The 14,630-nt window shown below is 34.2% G+C and overlaps 3 protein-coding genes across 4 annotated transcripts; 2 read left to right on the plus strand and 1 right to left on the minus strand.

The window, feature by feature from the left end:
- Positions 1 to 166: 166 nt before the first annotated feature.
- On the plus strand, positions 167 to 1,540 carry crim (QVR superfamily protein crim). Its single transcript, XM_089839041.1, has 4 exons — positions 167 to 465; positions 528 to 677; positions 749 to 902; positions 965 to 1,540. The coding sequence occupies exons 1-4, from the start codon at positions 408 to 410 to the stop codon at positions 1,098 to 1,100; spliced, it is 498 nt and encodes a 165-aa protein (XP_089695167.1). The 5' UTR covers positions 167 to 407; the 3' UTR covers positions 1,101 to 1,540.
- A 799-nt stretch (positions 1,541 to 2,339) lies between these two features.
- Positions 2,340 to 4,567, minus strand: LOC149673474 (NADH-cytochrome b5 reductase 3-like). Of its 2 annotated transcripts, XM_089839035.1 has the most exons (7): positions 4,478 to 4,567; positions 3,804 to 3,841; positions 3,602 to 3,742; positions 3,138 to 3,531; positions 2,985 to 3,070; positions 2,824 to 2,923; positions 2,340 to 2,737 (listed from the first exon to the last, which is right to left on the minus strand). In XM_089839035.1, exons 2-7 carry the CDS (start codon positions 3,825 to 3,827, stop codon positions 2,565 to 2,567), a joined length of 918 nt encoding a protein of 305 aa, XP_089695161.1. In that variant the 5' UTR covers positions 3,828 to 3,841; positions 4,478 to 4,567; the 3' UTR covers positions 2,340 to 2,564. The 2 variants fall into 2 exon arrangements, with proteins under 2 accessions (XP_089695161.1, XP_089695163.1); XM_089839037.1 differs by lacking the exon at positions 4,478 to 4,567 and having other exon boundaries at positions 3,804 to 4,465.
- Positions 4,568 to 5,071: 504 nt separating this feature from the next.
- Positions 5,072 to 14,620, plus strand: LOC149673475 (MFS-type transporter SLC18B1-like). Its single transcript, XM_089839028.1, has 14 exons — positions 5,072 to 5,940; positions 7,397 to 7,652; positions 9,368 to 9,463; positions 9,522 to 9,595; positions 10,864 to 11,011; positions 11,081 to 11,149; positions 11,217 to 11,307; positions 11,387 to 11,529; positions 11,604 to 11,702; positions 12,619 to 12,710; positions 12,779 to 12,877; positions 12,950 to 13,024; positions 13,097 to 13,190; positions 14,113 to 14,620. Exons 1-14 carry the CDS (start codon positions 5,321 to 5,323, stop codon positions 14,305 to 14,307), a joined length of 2,151 nt encoding a protein of 716 aa, XP_089695154.1. The 5' UTR covers positions 5,072 to 5,320; the 3' UTR covers positions 14,308 to 14,620.
- The last annotated feature ends 10 nt before the right edge of the window (positions 14,621 to 14,630 follow it).

Consider the following 14,630-nt stretch of genomic DNA (forward strand, 5'->3'; position numbering starts at 1 on the left):
CCACTTTGGAAGTGCGCCAATTCAGACTTTTCAGAGTATCTTTCTTTTTATTAATAATAATGCTAATTGCTCATTTAATTAACTTATTTTTGAGGTTTTATTTTATAATTACGCGGTTAAATTATCCAATATCTTAAAAAAAATTTATATAAAAAAAAAGAAAACGGCACGCTGTTGGTGTTGGGGGTTAGGGGCTTAGGGCGCGGCATTTTGTTGTCTGCTTCTTCAATATTGTTTTGGCCTAGGCCTAACTCGTTGTTCGTTGACCCAACCCAACCCTGTTTTTGTTAAAACGTTAATTAAAAACTTTTTAATTAACGTTTTAGTATATTTAAATTAATTTAAGTAATGCTAGAGATTAAATTAACTATATTTCCTGCTTAAAACATCGAAATTATATTAAAAAAATGTACCACTTAATTTTGACTCTAGTAGCAATTTTCATAACACCGATAGTTGCAGATGGTAATTAAATATTTAAAAATTAATATTTCATAATTAAACGCTTAATATGGAACCATATTTAGTGTACTCTTCTGGTTTGGTCGGCCTGTGGTGTTACAGTTGCGTTAGTTCGCAACCAGGTTGTGGAGATGAGGTTGATTGGAGAATTCACCATGCCATAACATGCCCAGAAAAAACGGATAAATGTGTTAAAATTACTGAGCGCAGGGGAGGTACTGTTACATAATCCTTAATTAAAAACGTAGTTTCAGTTGCGCAACCTGTTTAATAATTACATTTTTAGGGGACAAATTCGTAATAAGAGATTGCTTATCAAACCTAGTAGGTTTGAGACGGGATATCCCTGCCGATACTTATGAAGGCTGTAGATCTAACGCTAATGTACCCAAACTGGGTGTTTACGTTCGTAACAGCATAAAAGAACTCGATTTAAAAAGGTAATTTTACAGGTAATTTATAAAAATTAAGATCTTTAATGATTTATAAATGAATTAATTAGGGATTATTGGGAAACAACTGAATATTGTTTCTGTGAATTTGACCAATGGTGCAACTCTAGTGAACGCGTAAAACCATTTGTGTTTATGATTGCGATTTGTAGCGTTATTTACTTATATTTTTTTGCCAAACAATAGTGGAATCTCAAAAAGAATAGACTTCTTTTAGTCTTGAGCTCAAATATGGTTGCAGGTTTTGAACCAATTAGTTTTTATCACCACACATAAGTCATAAAGACTCGTTAGTTGTTATTCATCATAACCCAGTGACAAAAATATATATATTTATCAGGAAATGTCAGATCATAGGTGTTTTTCATTGATGCATTCCAATTTACAATATTCCGTCCTGGAAAGTGATTAATCATGGGAATCTCTTCTTTACTTTAGGTTTTTTTGGTTTATAAATGTTAATATTGTTAGTTATAACCTTTTTAAAATAGTGTATTTACTATTTTTACTCCAGAGAAGTATTTTGTAAACACAAATCCATCCATTTTTATATAGTTTTTAAATTTTTATACACAAATCATTGTTCATTGATTTAAAATAAATAAAAGGTTCATTTTATACAAAAATTGGTCTCATTTGAGACGAGTTGGCGAGTTTTAGGCCAAAATTTGTCTCATTTTAGACAAGTTGGTGAGTTTTAGGCCAAAATTGGTCTCATTTTAGGCAAGTTGGTGAGTTTTAGGCCCAAAATTGGTCTCATTTTAGACAAGTTGGTGAGTTTTAGGCCAAAATTGGTCTCATTTGAGACAAGTTGGTGAGTTATAGGCCAAAATTGGTCTCATTTTAGACAAGTTGGCGAGTTTTAGGCCAAAATTGGTCTCATTTTAGACAAGTTGGTGAGTTTTAGGCCAAAATTGGTCTCATTTGAGACAAGTTGGTGAGTTATAGGCCAAAATTGGTCTCATTTTAGACAAGTTGGTGAGTTTTAGGCCAAAATTGGTCTCATTTTAGACAAGTTGGCGAGTTTTAGGCCAAAATTGGTCTCATTTTAGACAAGTTGGCGAGTTTTAGGCCAAAATTGGTCTCATTTTAGACCAGTTGGTGAGTTTTAGGACAAAATTGGTCTCATTTGAGACAAGTTGGCGAGTTTTAGCCCAAAATTGGTCTGATTTGAGACAAGTTGGCGAGTTTTAGGCCCGAAATTGGTCTCAGTTGAGACAAGTTGGCGAGTTTTAGGCCAAAATTGGTCTCATTTGAGACGAGTTGGTGAGTTTTAGGCCCAAAATTGGTCTCAGTTGAGACAAGGTGGCGAGTTTTAGGCCAAAATTGGTCTCATTTGAGACAAGTTGGTGAGTCATAGGCCAAAATTGGTCTCATTTGAGACAAGTTGGCTAATTTTAGGCATAAAAAATTGATTTCAAGGAAAAATATTCAAAATAACTATATTTTATTATAATCTCTTAGAAAACCAAAGTAGAAATACAAATTAAAAATTCTTTACCCTATGATTGCACAACAAGAACAAGACTATTTTTAAAATAACCCCACAACTTTTGTAAATAAAATAATATTTAATTAATAGGCCAAATATAATATTACGCGATGGTTTATTATAATTTTAAGGAATTTATTTTTTATAGTGGCTTTTGGTTAGAATGAAAATCTAAGTCTAGGATCATATCCTAATTTATCCAAATTAGGGACGCAGGCAAAATTAATCATAGGGGGTGGTCCACACATTATAATAATGGTGTCATTAGAGGGAGGGGGTAGATTTTGGGCAATCATTTCAGCACTGATAAAACCCTTACTGTATTTCCAACCTGAAGAGAAAGATTAAAATTAAAACATGATTAGAAAGAATTAATTATCGGAGAATATTTCTAAGAATGATTGATAAGTAACGTACCATCATTGGGTCTGTCTATTGTGTACCATAGTTTAAATCTCTCTGGTTCATCCTTAGCTATACTTTCAAGTTCTTCTCGAAGTAAAATATCATCTTCAGTCTTCGGAAGATTCAAAAAGTCAGTTGTTTTAACTTTTGCAAGATTATGGCAAATACTTTACTTGATTTGCAAAAATTAGAGAAAGTTGAGTTTTGTCATTTGGATCCTTTAAAATATTACGAACAATTTGCAACATTGGTGTTATTCCTTTTAAAATAATAGGAGATTTTAAAAAGAAATAAACATTTTAATGTTAAAAAAACATTAAAATTACCCGTTCCTCCCGCTATCATTCCAACTTTTTTGACGTCATAAGAAACTGGGGCAGCTTTTTTATCAGGTTTAACGTGAAATAACCCTTTCCCTTTGTAAACTAGAAGCCCAGAAGGTCCACGAACGTTAATAGAGGATCCAATTTCCATATCATTAAGATATTGAGACATTTTGCCACCATCGGGGAATTTAGGGTGAACATTTTTAAAATAAACTTTTATGACTAAATCAACGTATCCTTTATCATCGTCGCTTGAAACCGGGGTGTATGGTCTTATTACTAAATTATTGTCGACTTTAGCGCTTAAGTAGATGTGTTGACCTACAGGTAGGCCTAAAATGTGTTCAGAGCTCGGTAATTCAAATCTGAATCTTCTGGTATCGTGGCTAAGTTCCTGTCAATTATAATTGTTAAGATGTTTAATTAAGGAAGAGTAGAAGTTGGAAGGGTTTTCGTATAATTACTTCTTTTTCAATTAGTTTAATGCTATATTTAACATTAGGGTCTTCGAGTAACTTAGGGGCTGCCTTTTTACGACTCAGGAAATATTTAACAAGAACTATTGATGCAGCTACAACTCCAGCTCCAATCAATAAAGGGAATGTCTGAGATGAAAAAAAATGTTACTTAATTTATAGTATTACTATTTAAGAAATAGAACATTACCACATCATCCCTAGATAGCCCCATTTTCAACACGTTAACTGAAATGAAGATACAGAAAAATACTGTTGTAGCCTACTACTAGTATGTAACAGGGTGAGAAATAAGGCGGTGGCACTGGGCAAATGACCAGTTTAAAAATTGCTTTGACCAGTTTATTTATTAAATGCCTGGGGGTCCAGTGGTCACCGTGACCACTTTTTAAATTCCCCTTCTTTAGTAAAAAATAAATTCCCAGTTGTTGGTTATAGAAATTAATCCATTTCAGTGCAGCTCATACAGTATGTAGAAATATTAAGTGGTCATTGACCAGTTTTTTAATTAAAACCCTTGGGCTCTACTGGTCAAATGACCAGTTTAAAAAATTTCCTTATTTCTCACCCTGGTATGTAAAGGTTTTTCTAAAGATTAGGCTATATTTGTTCGAAAGCATTATATTTAACAAAAATTTGGTTTCGTGCCAAGAGATAAGCCGTTAAATGATCCAGAGTCTCAATTAACATAATTGACATCCGCATGTATCAGTAGTATGACGCCATGACCTTAATGGTCATTCATCAGGCCATTTATAAATTTGTTTTACACGAAAAATAGTACATGTCTTTCAAAACTCAGATATTAGTTGAAAATTATGTAGTATTTTTTGGTTTATTTTCGATTAAATAATTAATACTCACAATTATTTTAAAATAAATGGGGCGTTAAAAAAAGTGGAAACGCCCAAGAGGAGAAAAACAGTGACTCCCCCTTTACTTACCGACTACAGCTTAGGGGATGAGTAGCAGACTACTTTGATAACATTTTTGTCAAATTACATGGAGTAGTTTTACTGGAGTCAAAACAGTATTACATTGTAGCTCAGTTTCGTTTCATATTGCTCCATGGTTGGTGCTTAAGCCAGTTTAGGGGAGTCGGAGTGGGGGCCCAGGGCCGGAAATAAGCACAGGACACTGGACATTGTCCAATAAAATTTTAAAATGTCCCATAATTTTTTCAAAAACTAAGGGGGTCACTGGACAGTTTGACCAATAAATTTTCCATAGTTTTTATGGTTTGACTATGGTGATGCGACATTATTTTGCACACTCCAGTGGACAATGCCCTATAAATTTTCCAGTCAAAACAGGGGGTCACTAGACGCATGTCCTATAAGAAATTTTCCTCATTTCCGGCTCTGTTTAGTGGAGTCGGAGCAGTCGGAGTCTCGGAGACTCGGAGTGGGGGACTGTGGGCTGAAAATAAGGAAAAGTTTTAAATCACGTGAGAGAAGACCCTGAAGTCATTTCTGCTACGTAGTCTACTCTCCTATCGTATCAATGTCAAATTGTGAACCCTCGTTGTCGTGTTCCCCAAATTAAATAATCAAGATTAAGATAATAATGAAGTTCCTCCGAAAAATCGGTAAATAAGATTAGTTACTAGGCTAACATTACCGAATGAAGACGCGCATTTTCAATCAAGCTAAGCCTTAAAGTTAGATAAAATCAAAACAACGGTATGATTGTAATTTTCATTACATCATGGAAAATTTCGCTGATAAACCAATTAACAAACTCCTTAATAACGTTATTAAACGCAATAATAATGTAAGTTTACCTGGAGATATAAATAGCCCATCAATAGTTAGAAACGACTGTACTCCGAAAAAATACAACTCAAAGTTTAAGGAGCATATAAGAGCGGTTGTTCATTCGAGTGAAAACAGGCTATCTAGTCACGATGAAGATGACTCTGAGACCCCTAAACCCCAAGAAGACAACGATTGCTGCCCATTTCACGTCCAGTTTCCTGGAAAAGTCTTGAGAGATCCTAGAAAACGAGAATATTACTCTGATACTGAGTTGAATAATGATGAATTTACGAACCGTCCATTAAACTTACTGTCATTCAAAAAGAACTCGGGGAAAACATCTAGTTACGGTTCGAGTAATGAAACCGGGAGTTACAGTCAAGGGTCAGATTATGAGGATGATGATCATTCTCAACAATTTCTTTGTTTATCTGATCAAACAATGGAAAGAAGTTCCGCTCGGTGGATGGCCCAACATCACTCCACCATTGGTTCATTAGAGGATGGAAGGGTTGTTAATTGCAAGATGTGTTTAGTGGAACATTGTAATGGATGTAGATACGATTTTAGGTAAATATACTCTATACTTTTATTATTTTTATTTGCTTCTGTACTTTTGGGCCAAACCTGTTTTCAAATTGGGTCAAATTCTTGTCTTTCTCCTGAACAGTCTAAGCTTATATAAATCAAGTAACTTTACAAGATCTATATACACGTGACTGAAAAATTCATTAAGGTGGTTGTTGTTAGAAGCTGAAAAATAATCTGTGTAACACTGTTAGAGGCTTAAAATGAATTTTAATGTTAATTAGGATGCTCAAAATTAATTTTTTTGATGTTAATTGCGATACCCAAAATTAATTTTAATGTTAATTGGGATACCCAAAATTAATTTTAATGTTAATTGGGATACCCAAAATTAATTTTAATGTTAATTGGGATACCCAAAATTAATTTTAATGTTAATTGGGATACCCAAAATTAATTTTTATGTTAATTAGGATGCCCAAAATAAATTTTATGTTAATTAAGATGCTCAAAATTAATTTTAATGTTAATTAAGATGCTCAAAATTAATTATAATGTTAATTAAGATGCTCAAAATTAATTATAATGTTAATTAAGATGCTCAAAATTAATTTTAATGTTAATTACGATGGTCAAAATTAATTTTGATGTTAATTACGATGGTCAAAATTAATTTTGATGTTAATTACGATGGTCAAAATTAATTTTGATGTTAATTACGATGGTCAAAATTAATTTTAATGTTAATTAAGATGCTCAAAATTAATTTTAATGTTAATTAAGATGCTCAAAATTAATTTTAATGTTAATTAAGATGCTCAAAATTAATTTTAATGTTAATTACGATGGTCAAAATTAATTTTGATGTTAATTACGATGGTCAAAATTAATTTTTATGTTAATTAAGATGCTCAAAATTAATTTTGACGTTAATTAAGATGGTCAAAATTAATTTTGATGTTAATTACGATGGTCAAAATTAATTTTTATGTTAATTAAGATGGTCAAAATTAATTTTGACGTTAATTAAGATGGTCAAAATTAATTTTGACGTTAATTAAGATGGTCAAAATTAATTTTGACGTTAATTAAGATGGTCAAAATTAATTTTGACGTTAATTAAGATGGTCAAAATTAATTTTGACGTTAATTAAGATGGTCAAAATTAACTTTAACGTTAATTAAGATTCTCAAAATTAAGTTTAGGGTTAAGTTCAGGTTTTAAATTATTTACTGATTTATAGGCATCAAATTAATTAACGCGTTAAAGGCATCAAGTTAATTATCGCGTTAATTAGAGGCCTTAACTCCTTGAGTTAATTTTTGCGTTTGTTTTAGAGGCACAAAAGTTATTACTGCAAAAATTAGAGACTCAAAATTAATTAATAATGAGCCTCAAAAATTATTTTAGTGATGATTAGAGGATGAACAATAACGCGTTTCTACAATAATTAAGAGCCTCAAATTAATAAGCGTGGCTCATTAATTTTTGCGTTAGGTTTGCCAAGACGAGGTTTTCAGGGGGAGCTCAACTTCAACACTGGTTGAGTCAACCTAATGTTGAACATCGTAGGCGACGATCAATTTTAAGGAAACTTCCCCACACATCCCAAACTCCAAGTGATTTAACCGACGTTGTCGAACCGAGCAGAAAATTCACCAAGAGTCAAAAGATGACTTTAATCTGCATCGGCCTGGTCAATTTCTCCTCCTTTCTAAGCATGTCAATCATCGCGCCGTTTTTCCCAAAAGAAGTATGTTTCTTTTCAAAACTAGTTATTACATAATCTTCGCCAGATTTCTTAATCACAAATTTTTAAGTCTGGGGCCTCAAAGAATTAAAGATAACGTTACGCATAAATCAATTAGGCCTCTTGCGTTGCCTTTTTTTATTATTTTATTTTTTCTTTTAAGTTTTGATCGAACCGGGAGTCCAAAATTGATTTTTTTATTGATAAGAGCGTAGGTTTATAAGATATGTTCCTTCCATAAGTATGACACTATCTATACTTCGTAATGCTAGAGACTCGCAGCTCGAGCTAGTTCTAGGGAGAATGATAAGCGAGAATTGATTGGCTACACTCGGTTAGCTTTTGCAGGACTTAGATCTTCTTATTTAGTCTGTATTACCAGAAGGGGGTAATAGAAGAAGGATGACACTCTGTATCCTTTTAATACTTTAGTTATGTAACGTCATTCTTCAGAGGCGCACCCTTTTTGTTTGCTTTCCCGCTCATCAAGCTTCAGATGGACATCGCACCGTAAGGTGAATTCTATAATTATTTGGCACTAAATCCCCACAATCAACCCGCAAACCTCGTCTTGGGGTGGGACAAAAATCCACAAGCGCATGCGTCTTGCCAAACAGTTAAACGCCAATAGAGTAATAATGAGGGAACTATTTATCGCGTATGTGATTCGGTTTAGTAACCTTGCTCCAAATGTTAAGATGTTGGGAAGAATGACGTTACACTTACCCCGTTTTGTGCTTGTACACTTCTCTCGAAGAGAAGTTTTATATACTTCTGATATTACTAAGCCCTTGACAGCGCCTCACCAGGCGTCGCTTTACCTCGAATCTATGACCCCCGTCACTTCATTACAAGCTCCAGTTTCTAAGTTACCAGTGACAAACTTATGATGGAACATATCTTATAAACTTATGATAAGAGTGCTTGAAGCAATCAATGACTCCTTCTAAAACGATAAATATAGTTTTGATTACAATTTGAATTATTTTTACTCAGAAATGAGTTGCACTTTAATCATTTTCAAATTTCCGATGACTAAATATTTACTGGACATGATTAAAATAAAAGAAGTTGGGAATTTTTCGTTCAAAATTTTTGTTTGAACCAAGCTGGATTGGGATTGGGGATTAACGCTATCTTTTACTAATTTGCTTATTTACGCTAGGCCTAATTTGTTTAATTATGAGAGCCCTGATTGTTACAACTCCAAGTTTTTGGTGTCATTGGAAAGGGAATAAATAGGGCTATGACATATTCAAAGGACTGCGCAGTATCTATTATAGAACCAGAGTTATAACACTCCAAAGTAGAGATGTCATGAGAATTGAGGCTGTGTCTAGCTAGGCCTAATTTGTTTAATTATGAGAGCCCTGATTGTTGCAACTCCAAGTTTTTGGTGTCATTGGAAAGGGAATAAATAGGGCATATTCAAAGGACTGCGCAGTATCTATTATAGAACCAGAGTTATAACACTCCAAAGTAGAGATGTCATAAGAATTGATGTTACGTCTTGCTAGGTCTAATTTGTTTAATAATGAGAGCCCCGATTGTTGCAACTCCAAGTTTTTGGTGTCATTGGAAAGGGAATAAATAGGGCTATAACATAATCAAAGGGTTTCGCCGTATCTATTATAGAACCAGAGTTATAAGGCTCCAAAGCTGGACATTAAATATTGCGCAGTATCTCTTTTGATCAGTAAAAATTTATTATTTTAAAGGCATCCGACAAGGGAATGAGAGAAGCCGTTTCTGGATTCGTTTTTAGCGTTTACGCGCTCGTTATGATGATTGCGTCACCAATATTTGGAAAACTGGTGAGAATTTGGTGACATAAAACCATCAAAGGTGTTTTAATGTCAAATTTAAACATAGCTTCAACATACGGGCCCGAATTTCATGTATCAATGCGGAATTTTTGTCTCTGGTTGCGCCAATATGTTATTTGGGTGAGTGTATTACATAAGCGTCGCTTCATTTCGATTATAATTTATTATTTCAAAGGGATATCTGGTTTTTATTTTTAACAATCGGGTTTTCGTAATTTTTGAACCACCTTTCGTTCATTGTTGTTCTTATCTAAAGATAGAGTTAATTCTCCTATCAATTTTTAGCCCTCTTTAGATAACCTGTTGATAAATGAAAGTTTTCCGTACCTCTAACTTCTGCCTTCTATTTTTAAATTTGAAAATAGTGTAGTAGTTTTAAGTGGAAATTGGGATAGGGGCGAGATTTGTTTAACATAACACTTATTTTGAATAAAAGTAAATACTTCAGTCAAACTTACTAAAACATGGTTAGGATCCCTACCTATAACAATTTCTTCAATTTACTATCTTTACTATAAAAACAACAAAATAGAAACAAACAAAAAAAAACGTCTACAAAAGGGATGAAACTAATAGCCACACTTATTCATACACGAAGGGGATGAGGCTAAAAAGGAATACCCATTGGTTCCGCGTTCCAGGAATAGTCGGCTTACTCCTTTGTGTTTCTGGCATTCAACGTTCATTCAGTAAAAAACCCCCCTGAAGGTCGTTACCTAACCCCTTTGTTACCTAAATGAATGTACGCAGTGTCTATAGTATCAAGGCGGCTTCGTTTGAGTCTTGCAGCTGCAAAACCCCGCCCGGAAGCTACACGCCATTCATTCATTCAAAGCTCAAAAAGAACCGCGCATTCCTTCATGAGGAAACCCCCTGAAGGTCGTCCCCTTAAACCAAGGCATGGGCTGGGACAAAAAAAAATAGGGAAATGCCCCTTGCTTCCGCGTTCCAGAAATAGTCGGCTTATACCTTTGTGTCTCTGGCGTGTAACGTCCATTGAGTAAAAAAAAACACCACGTGACTCCTAAAGGAATGCAGGCAGTGTCTATACTATCAAGGCGGCTTCTTTTGAGCTTTGCAGCTGCGCGCCATTCATTCAAAGATCAGTAAGGGCCGCGCGTTCCTCTCGGGAGTCGGGCAACCCCCCTGCTGCGTGGAGAATTATTTATCTCAGTCAGTCTCAGTTGACAGTATAACTCTATATAAAGGAAAGGATTTAGGCTTTCGGTTTAGAGACAAGTGTAATGGGGATATTAGAAATAATAATATTTTAAAAAGAAATAGGCATATATGTTCTAAGTTTAAATATCTTATAAACTTATATCTATTTGATCACAATTCATAGCTGAATTTGACCAAACTGCGTGTATCCTTATATACTTTTATAGTGTCCTTGATAAAGTTGAAGACGGAAATGTATTCACCATATTATGTTTTACTGTGAGATCTTTTGAAGCTCTGGGTGCCGCAGCCTTTTCAACCGCGTCATACACTATTATATTAGACATGTTTCCTGATGATGTCGGAGCTGTTTTTGTACGTTTTATAAACAGATTGTTTTCAACTATGATGCAATAATCGTAATATTAACCTTTTGACCTCTAGGGAATTATGGAAACTTGCGTTGGGGTTGGAATGAGTTTGGGACCAGCTGCTGGGGGTTGGCTTTACGCGGTGATTATTTTTTAACAAAACTTGTTTAAAAACTTTCAGAAGTTAATGTAGCTGTTTCCAATCATAGGCTGGTGGTTATGAACTACCATTCTTTGTTTTGGGTGCCTCTGTCTTGTTAAATATGCCATTATCGTGGTGTATGCTGGGAAAAATTAACGGTAAGTACATTAGTAAATATTGAAGGTTTAACGCAAATTGTATAATGATGTTTTTTTGGCCTAATTTTTCGTTTGGTAGAGTACGTGCCTAGTAATTGCAAACAGACGTCATATCGAAATTTGTTGTCGATTCCTTTAGTCATGGTTGTTTGTGTGGTTGTTGTGGTTGCGTCTCAAGCTCAAGGGTTTATTGATCCGACCTTAGAGCCTCATCTCAGAGACGTAAGACACGCGCTTTTCTTTCAGTTTAATTGAAGTTTAAAGGTATTTTTTTGTTTTGCCAATATTACTTGTAGTATAACCTTGGTACTGGTATAGTTGGTCTCCTTTTTCTCTTAACATCGGCAGCTTACGCACTATTTTCCCCCGCGGTTGGATATCTGACGGGAAAATGGGTAAGTATCTGATATATATATTGGAACCTGCGCCCGAAAATATTTTAAGACGCGATAACTCGCGTAGTTTTCAACCGATTTCGCTCAAATTTTGAGTAAATATTCAATAAGGTTTCTAGATTGTTTCCCCTTATTTTAGTTCTGATCGGTCGCCATCTTGGAAAATGGCCACCATTAATGTAAAATGAAATCGCGACGCGATAACTCGCGTAGTTTTTTTTATCGATTTTGGTCAAATTTTGCGTGAATATTCAATAAGGTTTCTAGATGATTTCTACATTTTAGTTTTGATCGGACGCCATCTTGGAAAATGGCCGTCATTAATGTAAAATGAAATCGTGACGTGATAACTCGCGTAGTTTTCAATCGATATCGCTCAAATTTTGCGTGAACATTCAACCAGTTTTCTACATGATTTCTACATAGTTTAGTTTTGATCGGTCGCCATCTTGGAAAATGGCCGCCGTTAATGTAAAATGAAATCGCGACGCGATAACTCGCGTAGTTTTCAATCGATTTTGGTCAAATTTTGCGTGAATATTCAATAAGGTTTCTAGATTATTTCCCCTTATTTTAGTTTTGATCGGACGCCATCTTGAAAAATGGCCGCCGTTAATGTGAAATGAAATCGCGACGCGATAACTCCCGTAGTTTTCAAACGATTTCGCTCAAATTTTGCAAAAATATTCAACAAGGTTTCTAGATAGTTTTCACTTATTTTAGTTTTGATCGGACGCCATCTTGAAAAATGGCCGACGTTAATGTAAAATTAATTCGCGGCGCGATAACTCGCGTAGTTTTCAACCGATTTCGCTTATATTTTGCGCACGCGTTGTTTAGAACAGTTTTTCAATGAAAACTACCGCGATCTTGAGAAAATGTACATCATATCATATAGTTTTCTTTAAACATTTAGGAAGTTAAATATCCCATGATGCTGTTTGGTTTATTACTCATGACAGTTTCTTTACTGTTATTGGGGCCTTCACCAATTTTGCCATTTCCTGGGTATGTCCCACTTACTTTAATTGTTATTTTACAAGCGATTAATTGATTTCAAACCTCTAAATATCCAGGGGATTATTGTGGTTAAATATATTGGGAATTGTACTACTTGGTATTTCATTCGCTTGCTCCTTTATTCCAACATTTGAAGCGATTTTAAACGCGGGACTGTGAGTTAATTGGCCCCTTAATTATATTAATTACTTCTAGCTAATTAATTGTCGTATTTAAAAAAATAATAGAGACGCTGGTCTTAGTGACGATTTAGGAACATATAGCATTGTTTCTGGATTATGGAATGCCATGTGTTCCTTAGGGTACGATACTAATTACTTATTTTTAAAGGTTTCCCCCCCCCCCAGATTGTAAAGGGTTATTTTGTATTATAGGGAAGTAACGGGGCCGTCTTTAGGTGGTCTTCTATCTGATTTCTTAGATTTTCCATTAGCAGCAACTGCTATGGCCATATTTTCATTTTTATCAGTAAGTCTTGCTCGTATTAATTGTTGCAAAGTCAAAGGGTTGCTACAAGTGAAGGAATAGGCCAAAAATTTCATGGAAAGTTCGGGGAATTTAAAAATAGGCCAAAAGTTTAATTGTAAGTCGGGGAAATTTATAAATAGGCCAAAAATGTTAGGGGAAAGTCGGGGAATTTAAAAATAGGCCAAAAATGTTAGGGGAAAGTCGGGGAATTTAAAAATAGGCCAAAAATGTTAGGGGAAAGTCGGGAAATTTAAAAATAGGCCAAAAAGTTTAGGGAAAGTCGGAAAATTTAAAAATAGGCCAAAACTTTTAGGGGAAAGTCGGGAATTTTAAAAATAGGCCAAAACTTTTAGGGGAAAGTCGGGAATTTTAAAAATAGGCCAAAAATGTTAGGGAAAAGTCGGGGAATTTAAAAATAGGCCAAAATTTTTAGGGGAAAGTCGGGGAATTTTAAAAACAGGCCAAATATGTTAGGGGAAAGTCGGGGAATTTAAAAATAGTCCAAAACTTTTAGGGGAAAGTTGGTAATTTTAAAAATAGGCCAAAAATTTTAGGGGAAAGTCGGAAAATTTTAAAAATAGGCCAAAAATTTTAGGGGAAAGTCGGAAAATTTTAAAAGTAGGCCAAAAATTTTAGGGGAAAGTCGGAAAATTTAAAAAATAGGCCAAAAATGTTAGGGAAATTTAAAAATAGGCCAAAAATGTTAGGGAAATTTAAAAATAGGCCAAAATGTTGGGGAAATTTAAAAATAGGCCAAAAATGTTAGGGAAATTTAAAAATAGGCCAAAATTTCATAGAAAAATCGGGGAGTTTAAAAATAGGCCCAAAATGTCATTGAAAGTCAGGGAATTTGAATCAGAAAATGTTTGTGGCAACCCTGAAATAAGCCGGGATCCCTGATTGATAAATTGTTTTTCGTTAGGCTATTATGGTCTTATTAGCTTGGCTATTTTTGGGTAACGCTTGTCGTAAGAAACCAGTTGAAAAGGAGAGTGATAGTGGCATAAGTGACGAAAGCATCATTCAAGATGAAAGTACTAGGTTAATATCAAAAAGTCATATCATTGGATACGGGACGTCAAATGGACGATTTGACGACCCTTCTGTTTCTGTCTAACTAATTTAATTATAAAGATGGCTGCCACAACCTCATTGATATTATTCCTATCAACCTTTGACCTTTCTTTCGCGTTAATCAATTTTACTCTAGGAAATTTAAAAAATTAAAAATTACGTATATTACGACATTGTAACAACTCTTTCCTTAATATCATGAATTCAAGAGTGTTTCAATTATTTCATAATAAATTATTTAATTTTACCTTACGAAATATTACAATTTACAATACAACAATTATGCCTAGTTCTTGAAATTATACAAAAAATAACAAAATATCATTAAATATTATAAAATAAGCCTTGGTCAATCATATGGCGTGT

This window comes from Phalangium opilio, unplaced genomic scaffold (assembly GCF_054372755.1).
Source record: "Phalangium opilio isolate 3A_F unplaced genomic scaffold, DU_Popi_V2 ptg000048l_1, whole genome shotgun sequence".
Taxonomy (NCBI): Eukaryota; Metazoa; Arthropoda; class Arachnida; order Opiliones; family Phalangiidae; genus Phalangium; species Phalangium opilio.